The sequence below is a fragment of the Esox lucius genome, chromosome 3 (genome assembly GCF_011004845.1).
Source record: "Esox lucius isolate fEsoLuc1 chromosome 3, fEsoLuc1.pri, whole genome shotgun sequence".
NCBI classification, from domain to species: Eukaryota; Metazoa; Chordata; class Actinopteri; order Esociformes; family Esocidae; genus Esox; species Esox lucius.
This window is the reverse complement of record NC_047571.1, coordinates 32496262-32522880: the sequence shown is the minus strand read 5'-3', so window position 1 is coordinate 32522880 and position 26619 is coordinate 32496262. Positions and strand designations below refer to the sequence as shown.

Below are 26619 nucleotides of genomic sequence, written 5' to 3'. Positions count from 1 at the left end.
GAAAGAGTTGGAGAGAGAAGGGGATTGATGGAGGGAGGGAAATAAAGAGAAAGACGGACATAGATAGGAAGTGAAAAATAACATTGTCGTCCATCAGTGTGTTTGTCCAGTTGAACTCAACTCCTGTCGTCTAGACGACTCAACGTTATTGTCATTGAACGAGTACAGTGCAGCGAAATGCAAGCTGGCATCTAGGCCAGCTTCTAATCAAGATGTTTATTAGATTAAAGCTGCAGTTCAAATGCTTGTTATCACGCAAATCTCACAGGGATTATTAATCCTAAAACTAAAAGTGCAAATGTGTCTCTCAAACGGACCATCTTTCTAAAACATGCTGAAGGCTAGGCACATCCTCTTGATAGTTCACATCTATTTTACTGAAAGAACTGCCAGTTCCCACCTCCAAGCTAGGCAGTGTAAACATAATTTCTCCTGTAGACAAATAATTCAGAAACCATTCAAAAGCAGAGTAATAAACACGTTTCTTAAGCATTGGTAGAACTAACAAGAAACTCTGGAAAAATTGCATTAGGGTAAGGGTGCATTAGCAAGCGCTAAAGAAAGCTTAGTTTATTTCAAGGAATTTAGCTATTTTAGCTACTTGCAATATACACAAATAGTGGATTGGTTAACTACTGTAGAGTAGCTAGCTAGCAGTGTTTAACTTGATAATGTATTTTGAGTTTGCACATGATTAGTGTATTTGTATCATGCCATAATACATTTTTTATAATAAATAAATCATGTTACATTCTTCCAAACTAGAGGTGGCATTTACAATTGACAGTGTTACAGGTGACATTTATGATTGACGACTTGTTTGAGTTTGAATGTGGCCTTGGGCACACTCCTAGTGTTATAGATAGTACAGTACTCACTCAAGCATTGTTTCATCCACTTAGGACACAGACAGAGATTCAACATTCGAGCCAGTTTATTAAAGCAAGAATATAATCCAGCAGCCACAGAAAATATGATTTCTTATGGGGATTAGAGCTAATGGCTTTCTCGTAAGGGGAAATCAAGTCTGACATTTTAAACTTAAAAAAATAAAAATATTCCAAGCCTTTTTAAAACCTTACAGTTTAACTCCAAGATGATCAAACTAAGATTCCCTTTCTCTCTCTCTCTCTTTCTTTGTCTCTCTAAGCCAGGCTCTTCTCCAGGGAGCAATTGCAGGTTTTGCTCAAGGACAGACATAAATGTTTTCACCTTATCGGCTCTTGGATTTTGGTAATTGCTCAGAATCTCTGGTCAGATTTTCAGATTCTCTGACCATTAGGCTACATGTCACTGGATCACCTAATTTGCTGTGCCCTCTGTGGTGCTAATTTGCCTTGCCTTCTGAGGTACTCCCAGGTACTCATCATGACAGCATACCTCACCAGCACACAGCACACTGAAGAGGAGATGGATCACAAATGGATGCAGGAACTTTGTTTGGGCTTTGAGGAAAATGTATATATACCCTGCTTTTTCCTTCGACTCCTCATTTCTCTAATTTCCCGCTCTCCCTCTTTCTCAGTTTTTTCCTTCCGCCCCCTCTCTCTCTCTTCCTCAGATTAATTCAAAAATGTTCACACATTTTATTTATAGTGAATTCAAAATGCTTTCGTAGCTCTACTGGTAACAATGTACGCATTGTGAAATTGCACAGCCCCTTGCTCTTCTCCCCCTCTGTCTCTCTCTCTCTATATCTCTCTATATCTCTATCTGTCTATCTCTCTATATCTTGAGTTGAAGTGCTGTGTGGAAAAGAGGGGAGGAAGGAGGATGTGCCTACCAAGCTGCCAGCCCAGATGACATCCCAGGTCACATCCCCAGAGTGTTTGCCAGCCATCTGGCGTGGGTCTTCACGTACCTCTAACCTGTTGGCGATCCACGCTGTAGTTCCCACAAGTGTCCAAGAAAACCAAAGTAACACGGCCTTAAAGACAACGACCAGGTCACATGCCCACACGCCCACGAAAACTCTTTGAGGTGCAAACCCTGACGACTCCTAACAACCCCCCCCCCCCCAAGGCCATCTCCAGTTTGCCGATATCAAACTCCCAATCGACGTCAGCAGAACCAAGGAGAAGACCGTCGACGAGGAGGAGGGGGGAGGCACACTGCGATCCACATCGACGGAGCTGCAGCCGAGGGACTCTGCGTCACGGGACGCGGACGACGCCTATGTCGCCAAGAGGGTGCGATTGCAGCAGCCCCCCCCCCCCCCCCCCACCTCCCCCTCCCCCATCCCGGGGGCGACTGATGAGGCGCGTAACGACGAGGCCTCTCCAACTGCAGCTGACACACCACCGACGACGGCTGGACTGGCTGGGCAACAGCCTGTCAGGGAGTTGCTCGTCACACGACGACCCGCGGAGGGTGATTAAGACGGCGGCTCGGGTACATCGCCCACACGTCAAGGGCATCCATCTGACACATCGTCTGGCTGAGGCCCGCAGCCTTATCAAGGAGCGCACACTGTGGCCACACGGCGTCCACCCACTTCCTGGCAAACAGAAGGGGTTTCTGTCGATGCCTGGGGTGCCGTGCTGACAGGTTCACGGACGGACCGCTCAGTACTTCGTCCGGACTGACTGACGGCACTCACTCATACAGGTAGATGGTTATTTAGTCTGTGAATTAATTTTGTAGTTGCGAGAGCGTTGGTTTTGTTAAATGGTACGCTAACAGCGGCGTTTATCCAGTTGATAGACCAGGTGCTATTCAGACTTGATACTCATACTGAGGTTTGAAATGTGTTAATCAGGCGTAAGTAAATACATTTGCATGTGTTTGTATATAGTATTTTACCAGTAACACTACATCAATAGAATGGTTCAATAGAGAGACACAAACAGTCTCCTTTGTCAACTTTTGTCCTAACTTCAACAAAAAAAACTTTTGCGATTATAACTAACCTCCGTGTCTCTTATGAGCTAAACACTGTAAATGCTGTCCGTTTCTAAAATAAATGTATGGGGGAGGAAGGGAGGAAAGAAGACAAAGAGGGAGAGGAGGGATTTCCACTGAGAAAATAAAAGTATATTCAATATTTCTTCCTAAGCTCTTAAGGTTCCTTGAGGAGTTAATCCCAGCTAAAGATCCTTGAGTTGAGGTTCCTGGCACGTCAACACCGCTCCGGTCTGGAGCCGGAAGTCTTCCGGGGCCCGAACTGAACCATGCGGTTGACATGCGGCTCTATGGTGGGTAGTTTCTGTCTGACTTCAGGGCAACCGCAACTGGGCCACTGCAGGGCCGTATATCCAGAATTAATGTGGGCTGGGGGAAAAGTGGCAGGGGCTGGCCGGATCCGGGAAACATATTCCGCTATCTGGAGAGTTAAACTGCCACTCGGGTGTGTAATGGCCCCCCAGTGTTGCCCGTTAATAACGACGGCCTGGGTTTCCCGTGGGACTCTTCAGTCCATTCTAGAAGCTTCATGTGAGTTTTGTTAAATCTATTAGTTGTTCCACAAAGCCAAAAGAAATCCTGCATGTCATTGTCCATTACTATCTTTATTGTGTATTCATGTAATAAGGCCAAAGCGTGTGTGATATACGCCTGATATATCACAGCTCGGAGGTCTCATGCGTCCTAGATGAATTTGTGCATGAGAACCTGGACCAGTATATCACGGCTATGGACCTGGACACGGCACTCAGCTGTGATATACCAATGATATCCCATAAACCCCAGACATGCCTTATTGCTTTTATGAACCAGTAACCAACGCCGTTACAGCAATACAAAGTGATTAGATGTCCTACCTGTGGTATACAGACTCGTACACCATGTCTTTTAGCTGATACGCATTTAAGATCCAAACCACCCGTTCTATATCGTTTTATGGGACGGTTTGGCACCAGGTACATATTCAGGCCGTGTCACTGCAGTAGTTATAATTTAATTCAGTGGTCTTGCTCTGGGGGAGCCCCCCTCCGCCAGTCAATTGCGATGCAACATTGAACAACATTTTAATGGATGACACAGGACCACAGGCTAGTTTCCTTCGGGGTGAGAGTTCGATAGTCGGTTCTTCGTCTGCCCTTGGCAACTCATCAGTCTAGTTTCCATGCCCCTAGGGCTGCTTCATGAACATGCACTGAAAATAAAATCAGTCTGATTACCTGTATATTGGTGTTGGTTGAAGAGGAAATCAGAATGGAATAGGAGCAAATAGAATAATTAGGAATAAGAATACTTTAACAGACCCAGGGTCTGTGATGCAAATTAAATTTGGTGTATTTGATCATTTTAGTTCATCATGATCATCCATCACACTAAGTAGGCCTATGTCACCCTACAGTCTCAGAGGCCTATATCACCCACCAGTCTCAGAGGCCTATGTCATCCACCAGCCTCAGAGCCCTATGTCATCCACCACTTTCAGAGGCCTATGTCATCCACCACTTTCAGAGGCCTATGTCACCCACCACTCTCAGAGGCCTATGTCACCCACCACTCTCAGAGGCCTATGTCATCCACCAGTCTCAGAGCCCTATGTCATCCACCACTCTCAGAGGCCTATGTCACCCACCACTCTCAGAGGCCTATGTCACCCACCACTCTCAGAGGCCTATGTCACCCACCACTCTCAGAGGCCTATGTCACCCACCACTCTCAGAGGCCTATGTCACCCACCACTCTCAGAGGCCTATGTCATCCACCATTCTCAGAGCCCTATGTCACCCACCTCTCTCAGAGGCCTATGTCACCTACAACTCTCAGAGGCCTATGTTATTCACCACTCTCGGAGGCCTATGTCATCCACCACTCTCGAAGGCCTATGTCATCCACCAGTCTCAGAGGCCTATGTCATCCACCAGTCTCAGAGGCCTATTTCGTTCACCAGTCTCGGAGGCCTATGTCATTTAACACTTTCGGAGGCCTATGTCATCCACCACTCTCGGAGGCCTATGTCATTCACCAGTCTCAGAGACCTATGTCATCCACCACTTTCAGAGGCCTATGTCATCCACCACTCTCGGAGGCCTACGTCATCCACCACTCTCGGAGGCCTACTTCATCTACCACTCTTAGAGGCCTATGTCTATTTTCTTATATTCCTTATTTGATCCACACCTACATCCCCATCATAGCTGTTTCACTCTCATGCTGTCAGAAGTTACTAGTTGAGTAATGGTTTCTCTCTTGCCACCCTCCAATACAAGCCAGTTTAATGCAGAGCTCTTGATATGGTTGACCTGTGCACCAGTACTCCAATCACAGACAGGGAACTCCTTTAATCTGATTGTTGGCCTCTCTGTGTTTCCTTTCACAAGGCTCCTTCTTGTTTGATCGTGGATTGTTTAGGGATGAGTGTTTAGGGATGACATTACAAGCCTGGATGGTGTGATACAGCTCCAACTTCATGATCATTGATCCAACTGTGCTCGGTGGGATTTCTATATTATTTTGCACCCTTTATTTTGCACCATAATCCGTGCATAGTTCATTTATTTCTAACTTCTGTAGAATGTTCTGTGGTCTTCATCTTCCTGACCAATGGTCTTAAGACAGTGTTTTTTTTGTCCAGAAAATCTAACAGCAACGTCAATGGTTCACAGGTGGCCAATGGTAAAGTAAATGTTTTCTAGTTAAATGTATTCTAGTTAAATGTATTCTAGTTAAATGTGTTCGAGTTGAACGTGTTCTAGTTGAATGTGTTCTAGTTGAATGTGTTCTAGTTGAATGTGTTCTAGTTGAATGTGTTCTAGTTCATTTGTGCAAAATAGGTGCTTCCACAGCACAGGGATTTAATACTTTTCTTTTTTGCACGTTTCCAACATAAAACCAATGTCACCTTGAAATAAGGATTATTATTAATGAATAATAATTTTGAGTGTCATTGCTTTGTAATAAAATATCAGAAATTATGAAAAGTCAAGACTTACTAAGCCAGATGTTCCTGAGCTCTGTTCACAAACACATACAGACCCCACAGAGTCCCAGGACAGCAAGACAAATAGACCCAAATTAAAATTAAGGTAGTATGAAAAAATGAAACCGCTGTGATGAATCCAGAGTTCTGAAAAGCATTGACTATGTACAGACTCATCGAGCACATCCTTGCATTCAACACAGCCCGTCGTAAACAGACCTGGCTCTCGTGATGTGCACACAAACATAGTCTAAAATGGTCTGTTTATTTTACTTGCGGTAATTTAGTTTTTTTTACATTGGCAGTGTCAGCAAATGTCATTAAAGGACAGAGAAACACAAAGGTAGTATGCAAACACACACACAGGCCTGCAGACACACACACCCACACAGAAGGCACAGTCTGCTCAAAGAATTAAACATTGAACATCTATGCCATGATGCAATTCTACAACTCTGGGGGAAAGTGTGGGATTCTCTTCCTGGTTCCAACCAGCATGTGCCTTGTGATTGGCTTACAGAGCTCATCCGCATGCTCCACACCATTGTGATTGGCTTACAGAGCTCATCCGCATGCTTCACATCGCTGTGGTAAATAATAGAAGCTTCTGAGACCAAGGTCACGTATGTCTGTCTGCCTACTTTTCTCTCTCTCCGTCTCTTTCTCTCTCTCTCTCTCTCTCATTATTCTCTCTTTCTCTCTCTCTCTCTCTCTCTCTGTCTCTCTCATTATTCTCTCTCTGTCTCTCTCTCTTTATATTTCTCTCTCTGTTTCTGTCTCTCTCTCTTCATATTTCTCTCTCTGTCTCTCTCTTCATATTTCTCTCTCTGTCTCTCTCTTCATATTTCTCTCTCTGTCTCTCTCTCTTTCATTATTCTCTCTCTGTCTCTCTTTCATTATTCTCTCTCTGTCTCTCTTTCATTATTCTCTCTCTGTCTCTCTTCATATTTCTCTCTCAGTTTCTGTCTCTCTCTCTTCATATTTCTCTCTCTGTCTCTCTCGCTTCATATTTCTCTCACTCTCTTCCTCTATTTATATTTCTCTCTGTCCCTCTGCGTTTGTTTCTCTTTTCCTCTCACTCTCTCTGCCAAGCCTTAACATCTACCTGTCTGTTCAGTAAGACTAGTCTTTAATCCCCCTCCCTGCCACCCTTAACAGAATGCCACACACACACACACACACACACACACACACACACACACAAACAAACATACACACACACGTACAAGTGTCTATAACTGAATGTGTGTGTGTGTGTGTGTGTGTATTATTTTTTGCATACATCCCATCTTGTGAGTCTATTCATCTGCTGTGTACAGAACAGTAGAGTCCGTGGGCTGAAACCTACCACCTCATTCAACACAATGTGTGTGTGTCTTTGTGTGTGTGTGTGCATGTGTGTGGTTGTGTTTGTGTCTGTGTGTGTGTCCACCCCCCCCCCCCCCCCTCACCAGTGCGCAGTAGGTCTCGGGCGGGTCTCCGCAGGTGATGTTGGGCGGGTCCAGGCTGACGGACAGGAACTTGGTCATGTCAGTGGCCTCCGGCTGACAGGCCATGTAATCCCACGTCACGCCTTCCTCTGTGTAGATCTGACTCTTACAGACGTCATAGTGGCCCCAGGCCGCCGGGTAGTGCTGCATGGACACGCACACGCTCACGCTCACGCACACGCACACACACACCGTCTGCAGTAGGAACATGGCCGGACAGCGTGGGGTGGCTCTAGCCGGTCGGGACTAAATGTCAGTTTTGTTTTTGTGCCTCTTTGCCGCGCACACAAAGAGGAGACGGGCCGAGGACTCTGAAGATGGGCCTGGACTTCAAAAGGTTGGAGCGCTCGAGGGAGGTTGGCAGAGCATGTTGTTGAAGCTTGGCGTCAGCTTCGGGCGTCTGTTTGTGTGGCCGTTGAAAGGCTGCAGGGCAGCTGATCGGCTTTCCAGTTGCCACTTGTGATGTTGGTAGTCACTCGAAGGCCAAAGGGGTTTGTTCTGAAGTGTTGAATGTGGCTGAAGTTTCTCGAAGAGTTCAGCGAAGAGTTAAGGGGAGGGGGGAAATGTGTTGATTCCCCTTCTTGTCAACCAATGGTAGTGAGAGGTCTCAGGTCGGCGTGCTGTCAGTCATTGTTGTGGTCATTCAGAACACTGTGGGAGAGAGGAGAGATGAGGAGAGGAAAGGAGAGATGAGGAGAGATGAGGAGAGATGAGGAGAGATGAGGAGAGATAAGGAGAGATGAGGAGAGGAAAGGAGAGATGAGGAGAGGAAAGGAGAGATGAGGAGAGGAAAGGAGAGATGAGGAGAGATGAGGAGAGATGAGGAGAGATGAGGAGAGGAAAGGAGAGATGAGGAGAGGAAAGGAGAGATGAGGAGAGATGAGGAGAGATGAGGAGAGGAAAGGAGAGATGAGGAGAGATGAGGAGAGATGAGGAGAGATGAGGAGAGGAAAGGAGAGATGAGGAGAGGAAAGGAGAGATGAGGAGAGGAAAGGAGAGATGAGGAGAGATGAGGAGAGGAAAGGAGAGATGAGGAGAGGAAAGGAGAGATGAGGAGAGGAAAGGAGAGATGAGGAGAGATGAGGAGAGGAAAGGAGAGGTGAGGAGAGGAAAGGAGAGATGAGGAGAGATGAGGAGAGGAAAGGAGAGGTGAGGAGAGATGAGGAGAGATGAGGAGAGGAAAGGTGAGGAGAGGTGAGGAGAGTGGGAGAAAAGAGATGGAGAGCAGGAGAGGTGATGGTGAGAGATGGAGAGGGAGATGAAAAGAAGAGAGAAGAGGAGAAATGGAGAGAAGGAAAGAAGAGGAGTAAGAAGGAGAAGAGAAGGGAAGGAAGAGAGGTCAGCTCACAGTCAATGAGCAGGTTTGGAGCTTAAACGAGAGCAGTGTCAGATGGGTGGATTAGTAGCACAGGAGCCGTGCGCACACATCCACGCACGTTGAACCTAAACGTAATCCTTACCCGAAACACCTAACCTTAAACTGAATTCACCACAGTTTTGGGGATGTTTCAGGGGGGTGTTACAGGCCATGGGGGTGTTACAGGCCACGGGGGTGTTACAGGCCTCGGGGGTGTTACAGGCCTCGGGGGTGTTACAGGCCTCGGGGGTGTTACAGGCCTCGGGGGTGTTACAGGCCTCGGGGGTGTTACAGGCCTCGGGGGTGTTACAGGCCACGGGGGTGTTACAGGCCACGGGGGTATTGAACTAGAATGACATTCCCCTTTCACAGTAACATTCAAAAGGCAGTTTGAGGAGATCGTCTTCAAGTCAGAATATCTCAGAAAGCAGACACAACGAGGTCCTTTCCCAGTCCCAAACCTCTTTACATCACTCCATATCTAAATAGAGCCCAGATGACCCGTATCTATCCTTTTAAACAGACCGGGATTCAAACACACACAGAAATTACTTTGCTGCAGCAGCAAATTAATTCTACTGTACATATATTAAAAGACTCCAAGGTTGATCAGTCTCTACCTTCACTCACACAGTGACTCCCAAATGTAGTGATATTAAAAGACTCCAAGGCTGATCAGTCTCTCCCTTCACTCACACAGTGAAGGCTTCCCAAATGGCTCCCTCCCCTACTAAGTGCCCCATCATTAATCAGGGCCCTATTGGTATTTAATAAAATGTGGTATACTACTGTTGATATCTTTATAGGGTGGCATTTGTGACATACAGTGGGGAGAACAATTATTTGTTATACTGCCGATTTTGCAGGTTTTCCCACTTGCATGTAGAGGACTGTAATTTTTATCATAGGTACTCTTCAACTGTGAGAGACGGAATCTAAAATCCAGAAAATCGCAATGTATGATTTTTTTTATAATTCTTTTGCATTTTATTGCATGACATAAGTATTTGAGCACCTACCAACCAGTAAGAATTCCGGCTCTCACAGACCTGTTAGTTTTTCTTTAAGAAGCCCTCCTGTTCCCCACTCATTACCTGTATTAACTGCACCTGTTTGAACTCGTTACCTGTATAAAAGACACCTGTCCACACACTCAATCAAACAGACTCCAACCTCTCCACAATGGCCAAGACCAGAGGGCTGTGTAAGGACATCAGGGATACAATTGTAGACCTGCACAAGGCTGGGATGGATTACAGGTCAATAGGCAAGCAGCTTGGTGAGAAGGCAACAACTGTTGGTGCAATTATTAGAAAATGGAAGAAGTTCAAGATGACAGTCAATCTCCCTCGGTCTGGGGCTCCATGCAAGATCTCACCTCGTGGGGCATCAATGATCATGAGGAAGGTGAGGGATCAGCCAGAACTACACGGCAGGACCTGGTCAATGCCCTGAAGAGAGCTGGGACTACAGTCTCAAAGAACACCATTAGTAACACACTACGCCGTCATGGATTAAAATCCTGCAGCGCACGCAAGGTCCCCCTGCTCAAGCCAGCGCACGTCCAGGCCCATCTGAAGTTTGCCAATGACCATCTGGATGATCCAGAGGAGGAATGGGAGAAGGTCATGTGGTCTGATGAGACAAAAATTGAGCTTTTTGGTCTAAACTCCACTCGCCATGTTTGGAGGAAGAAGAATGAGTACAACCCCAAGAACACCATCCCAACCGTGAAGCATGGAGGTGGAAACATCATTCTTTGGGGATGCTTTTCTGAAAAGGGGACAGGACGACTGCACCGTATTGAGGGGAGGTTGGATGGGGCCATGTATCGTGAAATCTTGGCCAACAACCTCCTTCCCTCAGTAAGAGCATTGAAGATAGTTTGTGGCTGGGTCTTCCAGCATGACAACGACCCGAAACACACAGCCAGGGCAACTAAGGAGTGGCTCCGTAAGAAGCATCTCAAGGTCCTGAGTGGCCTAGCCAGTCTCCAGACCTGAACCCAATAGAAAATCTTTGGAGGGAGCTGAAAGTCTGTATTGCCCAGCGACAGCCCTGAAACCTGAAGGATCTGGAGAAGGTCTGTGTGGAGGAGTGGGCCAAAATTCCTGCTGCAGTGTGTGCAAACTATAGGAAACGTATGATCTCTGTAATTGCAAACAAAGGTTTCTGTACCAAATATTAAGTTCTGCTTTTATGATGTATCAAATACTTATGTCATGCAATAAAAAGCAAATTAATTACTTAAAAATGTGATTTTCTGGATTTTTGTCACTCAAAGTTGTAGAGTAACTATGATAAAAATTACAGACTTCTACATGCTTTGAAAGTGGGAAAACCTGCAAAATCGGCAGTTTATCAAATACCTGTTCTCCCCACTGTACATGAAAAGATGATAATGTTAGTCAGGATAGAGAGGTACTGTTAGTCAGGACAGAGAGGTACTGTTAGTCAGGACAGAGAGGTACTGTTATTCAGGATAGAGAGGTACTGTTAGTCAGGATAAAGAGGTACTGTTAGTCAGGATAAAGAGGTACTGTTAGTCAGGATAGAGGTACTGTAAGTCAGGACAGAGAGGTACTGTTAATACTGTAAGTCAGGATAGAGATGTGCTTTTAGTAAGGATGGAAGTACTGTTAGTCAGGATAGAGAGGTACTGTTAGTCAGGATAGAGGTACTGTTAGTCAGGATAGAGGTACTGTTAGTCAGGACAGAGAGGTACTGTTAGTCAGGATAGAGAGGTACTGTTAGTCAGGATAGAGAGGTACTGATAGTCAGGATAAATAGGTACTGTAAGTCAGGACAGAGAGGTACTGTTAATACTGTAAGTCAGGATAGAGATGTGCTTTTAGTAAGGATGGAAGTACTGTTATTCAGGATAGAGAGGTACTGTTAGTCAGGATAGAGAGGTACTGTTAGTCAGGATAGAGAGGTACTGTTAGTCAGGATAGAGATGTACTGTTAGTCAGGATAGAGAGGTACTGTTAGTCAGGATAGAGGTACTGTTAGTCAGGATAGAGGTACTGTTAGTCAGGATAGAGGTACTGTTAGTCAGGATAGAGGTACTGTTAGTCAGGATAGAGGTACTGTTAGTCAGGATAGAGAGGTACTGTTAGTCAGGATAGAGGTACTGTTAGTCAGGATAGAGGTACTGTTCCATGTGTGCAGAAGTAGGGGAGGAGAGGTAAAGAGCAGGTGAAAGGAGGAGGAGGGATGAGGAGGGATGAGGAGGGATGAGGAGGGATGAGCAATGAGCATGGAGAACAGACCATGAAGAACAAGAAATGGGGGAAGAAGAGAGAAGAGGACAAGCGTTTGATTCACAAAATGTGCTGATGTCATTGAATAAGTGTTCTGTGTGTGTGTGTGTGTGTGTGTGTGTGTGTGTGTGTCCACTCGCTCACCCGTGTGTGTCAATTACAATTTTGATATCTGTCCCAGAACTCAGTATGATGAATAAGCCATTTCCTTGTGGACAGAATATCTCATACATAATAGCAATAAACATCAGTCATTGGCTGGAAACAAACATCGCTAAGAATCGGTGATGGAGAAGAGCTGTCTGTACGTCTTTTTCGAGAAGCGTGTGTTTCTGACTAATCTCTACAGCGGGAACAAACATGTCCCCAAACTCCGGTTAAATCAGAAGAAGTTGCAAAAACGTGTTTTAGAATTAGTGTTAGGCTAATGTATATGTTTAAGATTAGTAAAAGTTCATTTTTTGAAAGGCAATCACCTTTGGTGTCCCCATTTGTAAAGCTAAGTAAACAGCTGTATGTGTGTGTGAATGGAAAAGGACTCTAGGAAACCTGTAAGGCTATGGGGACTGGATAAGGACCTGACCAAGGAGATCGCACACACACTGAAGTGTTATCTCTGTAGTAGATAGACAGTGCCATTAAGGCCTGCTTGACTTTCATCACTCTACTGGTCAGATTAGGTTTCACACATATTGCACCATCTCCTCTCTTTCCACATATTTTCTCTCTATCTCTCTAAAACTTTTTATCTCTCTTCTCTCGCCTCTCTATCTCATTCTCTTCTACTCTTTCCCTCCCTCTCTCTGAGAATTTCCTCTCCTCTTTTCTCTCTCCTCCTCCCTCTCTCCATCTCTCTCTCCCTCCCTCTCTCCCTCCCTCTCTCCATCTTTCACTTTGATTAAATGAATCACATCCTATCTAATGCAGTGAGAAAGCGACATTTTCGGCAGGCTGACCAATGGTAGATGGAATATTACTGGTTACTGATGGCAGAAGGAAGATTATTTTTAGATGGAATTTTGTTGCTAACAGACAGTAGATGGAATATTATTGGTAACAGACAGTAGATGGAATATTATTGGTAACAGACAGTAGATGGAATATGACTTGTAACAGACAGTAGATGGAATAATATTGCTAACAGACAGTAGATGGAATAATATTGCTAACAGACAGTAGATGGAATAATATTGCTAATAGACAGTAGATGGAATATTATTGGTAACATACAGTAGATGGAATTTTATTGGTAACAGACAGTAGATGGAATATTACTGGTAACAGACAGCAGATGGAATATTACTGGTAACAGACAGCAGATGGAATATTATTGGTAACAGACAGTGGATGGAATATTATTAGTAACAGACAGCAGATGGAACATGACTCGTAACAGACAGTTTTGGAAGCTCTTTGAACAACTGGAAAATTGTTCCCAGATCATATATTTCTTTAAAAGGCCAGCACTCACACACACCAAATAACCCCCCACACGAAGTGATGTAAGCACATGTTATAGGTTCAAGGTTACCACATAAAGAAAAATGCCAGGGCTGCTAGAACGCATTTTATATTGAAAGACATAAATATTTCACCAGTTCTCTGTACGTTCAGAATACAGAGAGAAAGAGAGAGAGAGAGGCCAAGAAAGAATGGGAGAAAGGTGAGAGAGAGCGAGAGAGATAAAGAGATAGAAAAGGTGAGTTAGCGTGTAGAGGCAGTGGCTCCTCTTCCTGCTGTAGTTTTTGCAAACCCCCCCTCTGTCTGCCAGCATCTTGTCTCCTGGGTCAGCCAGGCATGGTGAAATGTTTTAAAGACGGTAGGCAGTCCAGCCCCATGGCTTGTATCGGTTACAACCTTCTCAGTCGACTCTTAAAAACACTCTTGTTACACTCTATTTATTTTATAGCCTAACCCTCAGAACTTTTTTTCTTGCCTTTCTCTCTTTATCCACGATGCACCTTCCCCACATTCTCTCTGTCTCTCTTACTTTGCTCACTCCTTTTCCATCTCACCATCACTACCCCTCTCTGTCTCATCCTCTCTCTTCCTGTCTCCTAGCCCACCATACAGAGAAGTATAAGGAGCTGCCCAGGCTCCCGGCATTGAAATGCAGCCTGTGAAAATGTAATTGTGCAATTTAGCAGCCACAGTTTATTGACATTAACATGAAATGTAGATGTTTAACAATAAAAGTGGTAACATGTTTTGTTTCTTTGTGTTAAATTGTCTTCTAAATTATTCAAATTAAAAAATCTTAATGCACCTACAGGGTTCAGTTTCTAACAAACCATACATTTGCAACACATTGTTTTTATTTAAAAAATTATATAATTCATTCATACTAAAATATTTTCTAAAATCCAACCTTTAATTCAAGTAAAACAATTGAAAGAAATAATGTGTATCATAAAACAGATATTTTTCTTAAATATATGTGTCATAGTTATTGGCACCCCTTCATTTAATACTTTTTCCAACCTACCTTTGCCAAGATAACAGCTCTGAAACTTATCCTATCAATCAATCAAATGTATTTATAAAGCCCTTTTTACAACAGCAGTTGTCACAAAGTGCTTTACAGAAACACCCGGCCTTAAACCCCAAGGAGCAAACAACAGTAGTGTTGGATTTCAGTGGCTAGGAAAAACCCCCTAAGAAGGCCAAATTTTAGGAAGAAACCTAGAGAGGACCCAGGCTCAGAGGGGTGACTACTCCTCTTCTGGCTGTGCCGGATGAGATATTAAGAGTCCAATTAGAATAATAAATACGTTTCTCTGGGCTAAATCCAGAGTCTATTTGATTCTAGACTAGGTCAAAAGTATGACCAGATGGACAAGGACAGCAGCGGGCCCCCCAAACCAGGTACTCCGCAGGTGTGGACCAGGACCTCATCTCCTCCTAAAATTTAAAACTGGAGGAGACTGAGAAAAGTTAGAAAGTGCATTCCTCAAATCCCCCAGCACAATAATATTGCAGCGTAACACCTTGGAACTGAGACGGGGGGGTCCGGCGACACGGTGGCCCAACAGGCAGGAAATCAATCCACCCACATTGCCAGGCATCAACCAAAGGGACACCCACCAACCGCAACCCCCCTGTTCCTATAATGTGTAATAAGGGTGGAGGACACATGGCAAGGGATCTGAGACCATTCCTCCATACAGAATATCTGCAGGTATTTCCTGATTTGTGCAGCTCAACAGCCTTTTGTCGCACATCATTACTGTATTCTCTGGTCTTTCCCATAGTGATGGATAGCAATGGGAATTTGGCCTGCTACACCACATATTAATACCCCAGTGAAACAGAAATCATGACTAGCCACTTAAGTCTTCCTAATTATTCAGGTGAAATTAAAAACATAAAAGATGAATGGGAATATATTTCTGCTAAATTTCCAGGTGTGCCAATATTTGAGTCACACATGTTTTGGAGAAAATATTGATTTCATTTTTCCCCAATAATTTTACTTGAATGAAATTATTTTTGTGACTACTTTGAATGAAAGACCAAGAGGAAAAACAGCCATGACATTTCTTTTTCACAGACAGTTTTGTTCATGTTTACCGAGGGTGGCAATAATAGTGAAGGAAACTGGTTCCATAGGGGTTAATTCCTTTGGTCTTCACTGTTATTCTACAAAACAGAAAAATAAAGAAAGGCTCTTGAATGATTAGGCATTTGCTAACTTTTTTTTGTTTCTGACACAGCTGTTCCATTAAGCAAAAGCAGTCTGAGACACCACTCCTCTTATGAACATGCCGGCAATGCGTTCATTATGTATTTGGTTACGGTGATGCTCAGCTTTTGGGAATTTGGCGAGTGCACTGATCGACCCCAGGTGTGCCGTGGGAAGAAAACCACCAGGACGACCAGCCCTGCTGCAGAGGATATGGTAAAGGTGTCATCACGGATGGCATCCAACATTAGGCTCCAACTTTGGAACATTTTGGCAACTTATTTCCTGTAGCATGTGATGGTTAAGACATTGAAGGAACAGACATCGTACTGTCATGGTGCTAATATGTATTTCAATTACTGCTGTCCCTAAGGGCAAAATCTGGAGGGGGGACATATACCTCTATCTTGTTGTGGTACATAAATCCAACTCTCTGCCAAAGTCTCTAGCTTTTGTCCGACAATCTTTTTTTAACTGAGTTTCTTTCCATCTTTGTTAGCGAAAACTGAGCATACAATTTTATTTTATTTTTATTCTCCACATTAACAAAGAACTAATGGTGTGGACAAATGTGAACTAACTGTTCGAAACTGGCCCTTGTTGGCACTCTAGAGTTTTGTACTCAAATCAATTACTCCCCAAAAATCACTACAATCTCATGTTATGCAACCCAGATCTGCATCCATTTATTGACACAACCCAATTCCACCACCTAACTCAGGATACAGAGGCTGTCTGACACCACCTAACTCAGGATAGCTGTCTGACACCACCTAACTCAGGATACAGAGGCTGTCTGACACCACCTAACTCAGGATACAGAGGCTGTCTGACACCACCTAACTCAGGATACAGAGGCTGTCTGACACCACCTAACTCAGGATACAGAGGCTGTCTGACACCACCTAACTCAGGATACAGAGGCTGTCTGACACCACCTAACTCAGGATACAGAGGCTGTCTGACACCACCTAACTCAGGATACAGAGGCTGTCTGACACCACCTAACTCAGGATAGCTGTCTGACACCACCTAACTCAGGATACAGAGGCTGTCTGACACCACCTTCAACCCTCCAACCCTCAAGGTTTTCTTTATTTCACTCTCACTGTCTCTCACTACCTGCCTCTACATATCTCACTGTCTCTCTCCTCTGCTCTTTCTTTGAGTCTCTCTCAGTCTCTCCATATCTCTCTGTCTCTCTCCTCTGCTCTTTCTTTGAGTCTCTCTCAGTCTCTCCATATCTCACTGTCTCTCTCCTCTGCTCTTTCTTTGAGTCTCTCTCAGTCTCTCCATATCTCTCTGTCTCTCTCCTCTGCTCTTTCTTTGAGTCTCTCTCAGTCTCTCCCTATCTCTCTGTCTCTTTCCTCTGCTCTTTCTTTGAGTCTCTCTCAGTCTCTCCATCTCTCTCTGTCTCTCTCCTCTGCTCTTTCTTTGAGTCTCTCTCAGTCTCTCCATCTCTCTCTGTTTCTCTCTGCCTCTCCCCCTCTGTTCGTTTTTTCCCAGAAGCAAATTAATATGGCAAAATTTCTGCCGGTGGACGTTTGAACCCAAGCTAAGTAGCACAGAGGTGGACTGGTTTCAGCAAAACACACCGACTGCTTCCCTCTCTCATGCTCGACCTATGCCCTTTCTTTCTCTGGCTCAATTCCTCTCTCGCTATTATCCCTGGCATTCCTCCTTTCTACCCCTCCCCTGTTGTGTGTCTCTCAATAAGAAGTCCGTAGTGCTCATGAGGAGGTGGTGGGGGTGGATGTAGACAGCAGACCTACAGTGTACACAGACGGCTGCAGTAACTTCTCATGCATTATTCAAAACAAATGTTCCTGAAAGACATGCTGGCCACTGGAACACACACTGGTAATATGTGGCCACAAACATTTCCCACACACTGTTTATCCGACAATGCCGCTACGCTGAATGTGACTGGCGGGTGTTGGGGGGACGAACCCTGGGATATCTTGTTAATCAGAAAACCAGCATCAGCCACCAGAGGGCAGCACCTCTAGAACCTCAGCCCTGTCCTGGCAGCCCTGTCTATAGCATCAACAACGTCCATCTGAAATGAGTCTCAAACGCTTTTACTCCAGCCATTATTAAGTAACCCCTAGCTTTACAAAAGCAACCTGCGGGAAATGCTCTCTCCCATAGCCAAGAAAAATTACATTTCGCATGACATATTTTAATCATTAATTGTAGTGTGCCATTTCATTCAATTCTGAAAGAGAGCAATTATGCGGATTCAATTTCACGAGGAAATGCTATTCCCTACATGTTTTAATTGTGCCCTAGAAATAGTAGTTGGGGTGATACAGTAGTAGTAACTCTTACCATTCAACAAGTTCGTTGTGCAATCTCGGAACAGGTGAGTCAATGGTTTGCATAGCATGTACCTACTGGATAATTAAAGAGTTGATGCTTTGCAAAAAGTCAGGGAGCAGGTCTCAATATTTGTGTTATTTCTTGGCACAGTAATACCTTATTGGAAACGTCTTTTGAAAAACATAAAATCTATGCCACAACAACCAAGCGAGCCCAATGCGTAAAGCGCGCATTTAAATAGCAACGGGCAGGTTAGAACACGGCTCTTGCGCTTAAAACAATATAATATTACAGAGCTAAATCATCAACTAAAAATCCTCATGTTTTGTTTCGACTTTGGATCCTTAATTATTTTATTTTCCTCACCTTACACACGGTCTTTTTGGATATCCTTATATTTCACCCACAACGACGTTATCAGGGAAATCCCGGGAGCGCAAAACGCATCTCTCCAAATCTCTTTCCGTTAGGCAATCGCTTAGACCGGACCCCAGAGACACCGGAATCACACCGATACAAGGGAAACCTCGCCGCTGTTTTTAAACACGCTTATTTTGCTCAGTGCAGACCTCAATTCATTGTCATTCCACCATGCCAGCATTCGTCGGTTTTCGGGATCTTTCTTGACAACATCCGACCTCAAACCATCTACAATCACTACCACCACTCACACTACCTCCTCTCTTTCTCTCTCTCTCTCTCTCTCCCCCCCTCTCTTATCCGCTAATACGGACAGAACCACAGAGCGCCCTAGATACTCAGTACTAGACAGGTGTAATCGCTGGGGCTTGCCCCTGTCTATCAACCTCTTTCCGCCCAGCAAGAGTTCATAGCTACGGACTACACTGGAGATAAGTGATATTTCCCAAACATGAGCAAGAGTAAAATTACGAGAAGTAATCTAGTTTAAAAGCCCCCTCCCCCATCCTTTAAGTGCATATGATGGAGATGAGATCGTACAAGATATGGAATGATATGAAAGAAAAGAAAAAGACTAGCCTTGACTACATGTGGAGTTATAACACAAGCGGAAGAGGCTATAGCCAGTAGGCTGGTTACCCCGGTAAGGAATTTGGGGCTGAGGGAATGGATGTTTGAGTATCCCTGCCCTAATCTGTTTAATGTGAATAGCTATGAATATTTATTTTCTACTTTCCACTTGATGTTACTTGAAAGTAATAATTATATTTCAATATAAAAAAAATTTTTGTTTATGTGTGCTTGTTTTCCAGAATTGTCAAGCATTTCTCGTGCGTAATTTAATTGCAGTCACACTGGCTTTGCCATTTGTTAATTGTACATTTTAGGTGAGAAGACAGTATTAATAATGCACAATCAAACACCTTACGAACAATGCATGACTAAATAATTGGATGTCCTTAACTAATCATTTTACTCCACATAGCCTAAGTTACGCAGACTGCTAAAACGCCTGTTACGCATTGCTCGAGCATCTATTAGCCCAAAAAGAAGACCGGTGCTTACCTTTCCTCTACAAGTTCACCAGTTAATGAAAGACATTCAGACCGGAACTTGAAATCGACCGTTTGTTGACTTTTGAGCGCTTTTCACCACAGAAAAGCGGGTTGCGACGGACGGTCGGGGTGCCTGCGTTACGTCGCTCCAGTGAAGAAGAGTCATCGATGTCACACTCGCCCCTACGGGGTGCAGAGCAGCGCATCAAACAAGTGTCGTGACGGGTCGGTTTCAGCAAGTCGCTTAATGCTGTTGTATTGACAACTCCGGGACCCGCAGGTAGCACAATAACCGCACCCAATCCAAAGGTTACCATCCTCATCACAAAAGTTTGTCCATAGATTGCTATTCAGTATGTTTTAACGAAAATCACAAATGGATTTCTAAATATTAGGAATCGTCTTATGGCTTTGCTACGAATGAAGACAACTGCTCCACCTTTTGAAATCACATGTTATGGCTCGTGTGAGAGAAAATGTATTTTAATGTACGGTCAGAAATAGTGAGTGGACGTTATAAAGACATATCGGCTAGTTAAATTAAAAATGCCTTAATGCACGCGTCAAGCTCATTCCTGGGAGGGCAGAGATCCTGCGGACCTGTGCTCCTCCCTTTAATGGCGAAGCGGTTAGAAACACCTGGTTGCAATCAAAGGACAAACAAACAACCAGCAGTCACTCGGCTCCCTACGGGAGTGTGACACATCTGTTTAAATTCGTTGAAATGAGACTGTGAACGTATTTACTGGCTGTTTGAAGTTTTTATAGTAGCTCTAGCTATATGAGAAGAGGGGTTTCTAGTATTTACTGCCTGTTTGAAGTGTTTATAGCTCTAGCTATATGAGCAAAGGGGTTTCTAGGAACTTTCCTCCAGTTTCCGTTTAAAACGCACTTAGTTTCAGCATCGTAGGCTCATGAGGTTTTCAGTCGACATTTTTCCCTTAACAAATTCAGTCGACATTTTCCCAGTAACGAATTCAGTCGAGATGTCCCCCTTAACAAATTCTGAGCGCATTTACGTCAGCAAAAAAGAGAAAGAAAATTACTAATAAAAGGTAGCATATAATTTGGATTAACCGCGGTTACATAACGTCATTGTATAAACATAACTGAATATGTCAATCAATAGGTAAAAATAAACCATGCCTTGTGTGCCACTGTGTGTAATTGTGTGTGTGTGTGTGCTTGGGTCCCTCCACACGCCTGTACATGTGCCTCCCTGAACCTCCCTGAACCTTTCTTCCCCAGACCCTGCTCTTCTTGATGTTTATAACTCCCTTTCCTTGCAAAACATGTGCTTAAGCAGAGAATCAAAGCCTTCAAGGTACATTTGTACCTTTCCCCAAAGATCTCAGTCCAATCGATTCCCCCAGCAAATAATATGCAACGAAAGACCTGTAGTGCCATTTCCATTTCCATTCTGATAAAGGGCTGGACTTGCACCAGAATGACAATCAGCTTCACATTATGGCTGAGTGTCCCAAACAGTACCCCATTCGCCATGTAGTGCATTTCGTATTAGCAGTGTTCTGCAGAGACCTGTTGTACTAGTTCATAGGGAACAGGGTAGGATTTGGGATGACATAATGTGTTCCAGGGGGTTCAGGGGGGGTTTGGTCACTCAGAGGAAGTACCATTCTGGCATTTCTATTAAATCACAGGTGCTAGAGTCAGCAACACTGTCGTAGCAGTCTGATACAGTGTTACCAGTCAGACACAATGCTTCCAGTCAAATACAATGTAATCATTCAGATAGTGTTACCAGTGAGATACAGTGTTACCAGTGAAATACAATGTTACCCGTAAGATACAATGTAATCAGTCAAATACAATGCTACCAGACAAATACAATGTAATCAGTCAGATAAAATGCTATCAGTCAGATAAAATGTTATCAATCAGATACAATGTTACCAGTAAGATACAGTGTTACCAGTCAGATACAGTGTTACCAGTGAAATATGTTACCAGAAAGATATAATGTAATCAGTCAAAAACAATGCTACCAGTCAAATACAATGTAATCATTCAGATAGTGTTACCAGTGAGATACAGTGTTACCGGTGAAATACAATGTTACCCGTAAGATACAATGTAATCAGTCAAATACAATGCTACCAGACAAATACAATGTAATCAGTCAGATAAAATGCTATCAGTCAGATAAAATGTTATCAATCAGATACAATGTTACCAGTAAGATACAGTGTTACCAGTCAGATACAGTGTTACCAGTGAAATATGTTACCAGAAAGATATAATGTAATCAGTCAAAAACAATGCTACCAGTGAAATACAATTTAATCAGTCTGATAAAATGTTACCCGTTATTTTTGCATGCCTGTATTTTTTCGCTGTCAGAACTCTGCTAGAACTTTGCTACTATTCTGCAAGACATCCTCTTAAAAAATGCATCGTCTCAGGTCATGCATTGACTATTGTGCCCTGGGAATAGGGACAACTTGCACCCCAGCCCGACGTCACCATGCTACGCCAGTGGTACGGGATAAATGTTTGTAGGGTTTTTGAAATGGACAAACAATGGCCATCTCCAAAATATCCACTTATTTCTTCTATGCCAGGTATAATATCTGCTTTCCTTGATCCATAGGAGTGGAATTTATCCTCTCACTGTCTCACCTCATGCCGCCTCCACATCCACCCCCTTTTCTCAATCCCTGTCTTTTTCCCTCTCTCTGTCCTCTCTCACTGTCTGCCTCCATCTTTCTCTCTGTCCTCTCTCACTGTCCGCCTCCATCTTTCTCTCTGTCCTCTCTCACTGTCTTCCTCCATCTTTCTCTCTGTCCTCTCTCACTGTCTGCCTCCATCTTTCTCTCTGTCCTCTCTCACTGTCTGCCTCCATCTATCTCTCTGTCCTCTCTCACTGTCTGCCTCCATCTATCTCTCTGTCCTCTCTCACTGTCTTCCTCCATCTTTCTCTCTGTCCTCTCTCACAGTCTGCCTCCATCTTTCTCTCTGTCCTCTCTCACTGTCTGCCTCCATCTTTCTCTCTGTCCTCTCTCACTATCTGCCTCCATCTTTCTCTCTGTCCTCTCTCACTGTCTGCCTCCATCTATCTCTCTGTCCTCTCTCACTGTCTGCCTCCATCTATCTCTCTGTCCTCTCTCACTGTCTGCCTCCATCTATCTCTCTGTCCTCTCTCACAGTCTGCCTCCATCTTTCTCTCTGTCCTCTCTCACTGTTCGCCTCCATCTTTCTCTCTGTCCTCTCTCACTGTCTGCCTCCATCTTTATCTCTCTGTTCTCTGTCTCTTTTCCAGGATTACTGTCTTTCTGTTTGTCTCTCTCTCTCAATTTCCGTTCAATTCAAAGGGGCTTTATTGGCATGGGAAATATTTGTTTACATTGCCAAAGCAAGTGGGAAAAAACAACTTAATCAAAATCATTGACAAAAGTGAAGTAAATACAGGGCAATCCACTATTCCAGACCACTAAGCATTGAGGGACATTAGATTTGACGGAATTCTGGGAAGAGAGAAAAAGGGGGTAAAAATTAAACACACCAACATTTCAGAAGGGAGAATACATTTTAATTGTATTTTTTTTTTCTAGGTACAGTTAAAGTATGAATGGCAGGTATGAATGGTCAGCCTGTCTCTCTCTCTGTTTCTCAGAGAGCTATCTGGGCTTTATGAAGAGGCTTTGTTTGATTCTGGTCTCTGTGGGTTTATTAACAGCTTCAAAGACCAGTCCACCTGCTTTCACTTTAATCATCTACAACCCTGGTGCCAGCAGGGACTGTGTGTGTGTGTGGGAGTATGTGTGTGAGTGTGTATGTGGGTGTGTGTGTGCGTGTGTGCTGGCGTGTGCGCGTTGGTTTTTGCAGCTTCCAGACAGTCCTCGAGCCGGTAAACCTTGTCCTGAGTAAAAAGTGCTGAAAACTATTCCGCTTAAGGTGGGTGTTTTGTGGAATGAAACTGTGTTTTGATTCTGAACCCAGCTCTGGGCATTTCTTTTTATGAAGCATTTCTATCTGTTTAATCCATATTCTAAATTTATTTAATCTGGAAATTCCCTGGGGAGAGGGGAAGAGGAATACATCAACTCAGTTTGTGTGTGTGTGTGTGTGTGTGTGTGTATGCATGTGTGTGATTGTGCATGTGTGTGTGTGAGAGAGAGAGTGTCACACCAACTTATGGATACAGCATTAATTCAATGTATTCCAGAAACTGTTTCTTAGGCCCTTGGTCATGCGTGCAATTAAAGAATATTTAAATATCAGATATTTTCCTCTAATTCCCTGGTAAGGGCTTTATCCCCGGAAGTAATTTTCAGGTATTGATTATTTACATACCAAATCTGAGAATTTTGTATTCAAGATTGGTGCAGTTTGAGAGAATCAAGTTGTACGGGTATCGTGTTGTCTGGGAACCATATTACTTGGGAATCCTGTGGTATGGAAATCATGTTGCATTGGAATTGTGTTGTATGGGAATCAGGTTGCATGGGAGTCATGTTGCATTGGAATCGTGTTGTATGGGAGTCATGTTGCATTGGAATCGTGTTGTATGGGAATCAGGTTGCATGGGAGTCATGTTGCATTGGAATCGTGTTGTATGGAAGTAATGTTGCATTGGAATCGTGTTGTATAGGAGTCATGTTGCATTGGAATCGTGTTGTATGGGAGTCATGTTACATTGGAATCGTGTTGTATGGAAGTCATGTTGCATTGGAATCGTGTTGTATGGGAGTCATGTTGCATTGGAATCGTGTTGTGTGGGAGTCATGTTGCATTGGAATCATGTTGTGTGGGAGTCATGTTGCATTGGAATCGTGTTGTATGGGAGTCATGTTGCATTGGAATCATGTTGTATGGGAGTCATGTTGCATTGGAATCATGTTGTATGGGAGTCATGCAGTGTAGAATTGCTGTTTTATGGGACTAATGTTGAATGGGAACTATGGTGCGTTGTATGGAGTTCATGTTGAATTATGTTCAATCGGAATCACGTTATGACATTGTTATATAATACTAGAAGGAAGTATCGTTTTCTATCAGTCCAGTTCAAATATTTGGTACCTTTTGTTCTTGTGTCACAACCATAACATACAAGAAACAACACAGCTAACTTGGCTAGATAACTGTTTAACTAACTTGGCTACAGAGCAAGTTATCTATGCAGTGACACAGCCAACAAAACCCAAGTTGGATTGGACTTCCTGTCACCTTTCACCTATACCTCATCAACTAACATTTGGTTATACTCACCCCGCTATTATGTTAGGAATGACTTGGAAAATACTACTTAACAAATAAGAAATTTGTTAACTTACTGTAGTCGAAGTATCACTGTTTAGTGCCACCAAAAAATGGGGTCGATATGGCCTTCAGAACTGTCTTATTCAATTGGTATTGAGCGCCAGTGTGTCTACCAAATTATGTTACAATGACAAGCAGGTGAGGAGATGAGGAAGATTTAGGGATTCGCTCTAATTCAGTCCCAAATAGTATCTGCACATGTTCACAGGTCTGTCACAGGTTCTGTCACAGGTTCTGTCACAGGTTCTGTCACAGGTCTGTCACAGGTTCTGTTACAGGTTCTGTCACAGGTCTGTCACAGGTCTGTCACAGGTCTGTCACAGGTTCTGTCACAGGGTCTGTCACAGGTTCTTTCACAGGTTCTGTCACAGGTCTGTCACAGGATCTGTGACAGGTCTGTCAAAGGTCTATCACAGGTTCTTTCACAGGTCTGTCACAGGTTCTGTCAAAGGTCTGTCACAGGTTCTGTCACAGGTTCTGTCACAGGTTCTTTCACAGGTCTGTCACAGGTCTGTCAGTCATGTATCCATGTCACTAAAACAGTAAATCCCAGTTGAAAACTCTTAGTTCTTCAGCCGAGCTCAGCAACAGGTGGCCCGCTGGCCAAAACCACCCCCAGGACGGTTCTGAATAGAAAATACAATTAAAAAAATATTGTTGAGTATTATATAATGAAAAGAAAGCAGCCCCGGTAATTAGGCAAGGTTTTGGTGGATTATTTTGACCCAGGAAGGTATGTAGCGTTCTGGATGGGTTCTCGTATCCCAAGTAAGGAGGTCACGTTTTAGTGGATTATTTCGGCCCAGGTAGGTAGGTGAGGTTCTGGTGGGTGATTTTAGCCCAGCTAGGTAGGTGCGGCTTTTTGAGTGTCAGCCTTCCCCAGCAATTTTTAAAATCAGGCTCCCTTTCTCCTGTCTCCAGCCAGGCAGGTGAACATCCCGCCAGCTTCACCTCAAGGTGCCGTGCTGTAAAAACACAGAGTCGAACCCCTGCACGCTCACGCACACAGAGAGCTGTGCTCCATCATGTCATGCCCAATGACAGGTGTCATTTGTAACCGTAAACCCAGTTATTCAAGCAACTCACTACACAATGCATTGCCATTGCAGTCATTAAGCAGACGCTCTTATCTGCGTAGACAAAAGGTTGGCATATGGCTTCTTACAATAGATTGATGATGGGACAGACATCTTTTACGGTCATGGTGAGTAAAATACTCCTCAGTGAAGCCATTTGGTTCTACAGTAGGAGTTGAAGTGTCACGTTCAGGTGTTGATTAGTGAAAAGCAAGGGTGTTTGTTTAGTTTTTTCACAACTGCTCTCTTGGGGTTCTCTGCACTTTAAGGGAAAATCATCTTAAACACCTGAGGTATAGCTACAGAAAGCTGAAGCCAGCAATACACAACAAAACACAATGGTTTATTTTCGACTATAAAAAAACTCATCCACATTTTAAAACATTTATTTTCTTTTTTTCTCTGAAATAAATGTGATAACTAGGCTGTAGCCTACACCCAGCAATTCATTTCGGCTTGATTATGGAAGGACATAAACAATAATACCACTGATGTAATGATAACACAGTGTTGCAGATGTATATACTTTTTCGGCCATGCTCCTCTTCTACCTGTGCCTCTCTCCCTGTCCTCCCTGGCTCTCTCACATGAGAACATCAAACACGCCAGCGATCACAGAGGGATATGGCCCCGCATGTCTTTGAAGACTTCTCATGTTGAGAACAACCGTGATCCATGTGACCACTCTCTGCCCTGAGTAGTTCTGTCCAAGCATGAGGACGTCAATTCATAGCCTGAGCCCCGGTCCATTAGTGCTATCAAACCTGCCGTCTGGCATTGGCAATAGCAGGAACAAATCTGG

The 26619-nt window shown here is 43.8% G+C and overlaps 1 protein-coding gene across 3 annotated transcripts in view; it reads right to left on the bottom strand.

Annotated features, from left to right (window-relative positions):
• LOC105030506 (netrin-G1) overlaps positions 1-19784 on the bottom strand; it is a 78756-nt gene extending 58972 nt beyond the window's left edge. For 2 of the 3 annotated variants that reach the window (XM_010904401.4, XM_020044713.3), the window contains exons 1-2: positions 18353-18611; positions 7324-8013 (exon numbers count right to left, since the gene is read on the bottom strand). In XM_010904401.4, coding sequence (XP_010902703.1) covers positions 7324-7572 — 249 coding nt within the window. In that variant the 5' untranslated portion in view covers positions 7573-8013; positions 18353-18611. Of the gene's footprint in view, positions 1-7323; positions 8014-18352; positions 18612-19471 lie in introns of those variants that run through there. The other variant, XM_010904400.4, reaches the window with a different exon arrangement.
• Positions 19785-26619: the final 6835 nt, after the last annotated feature.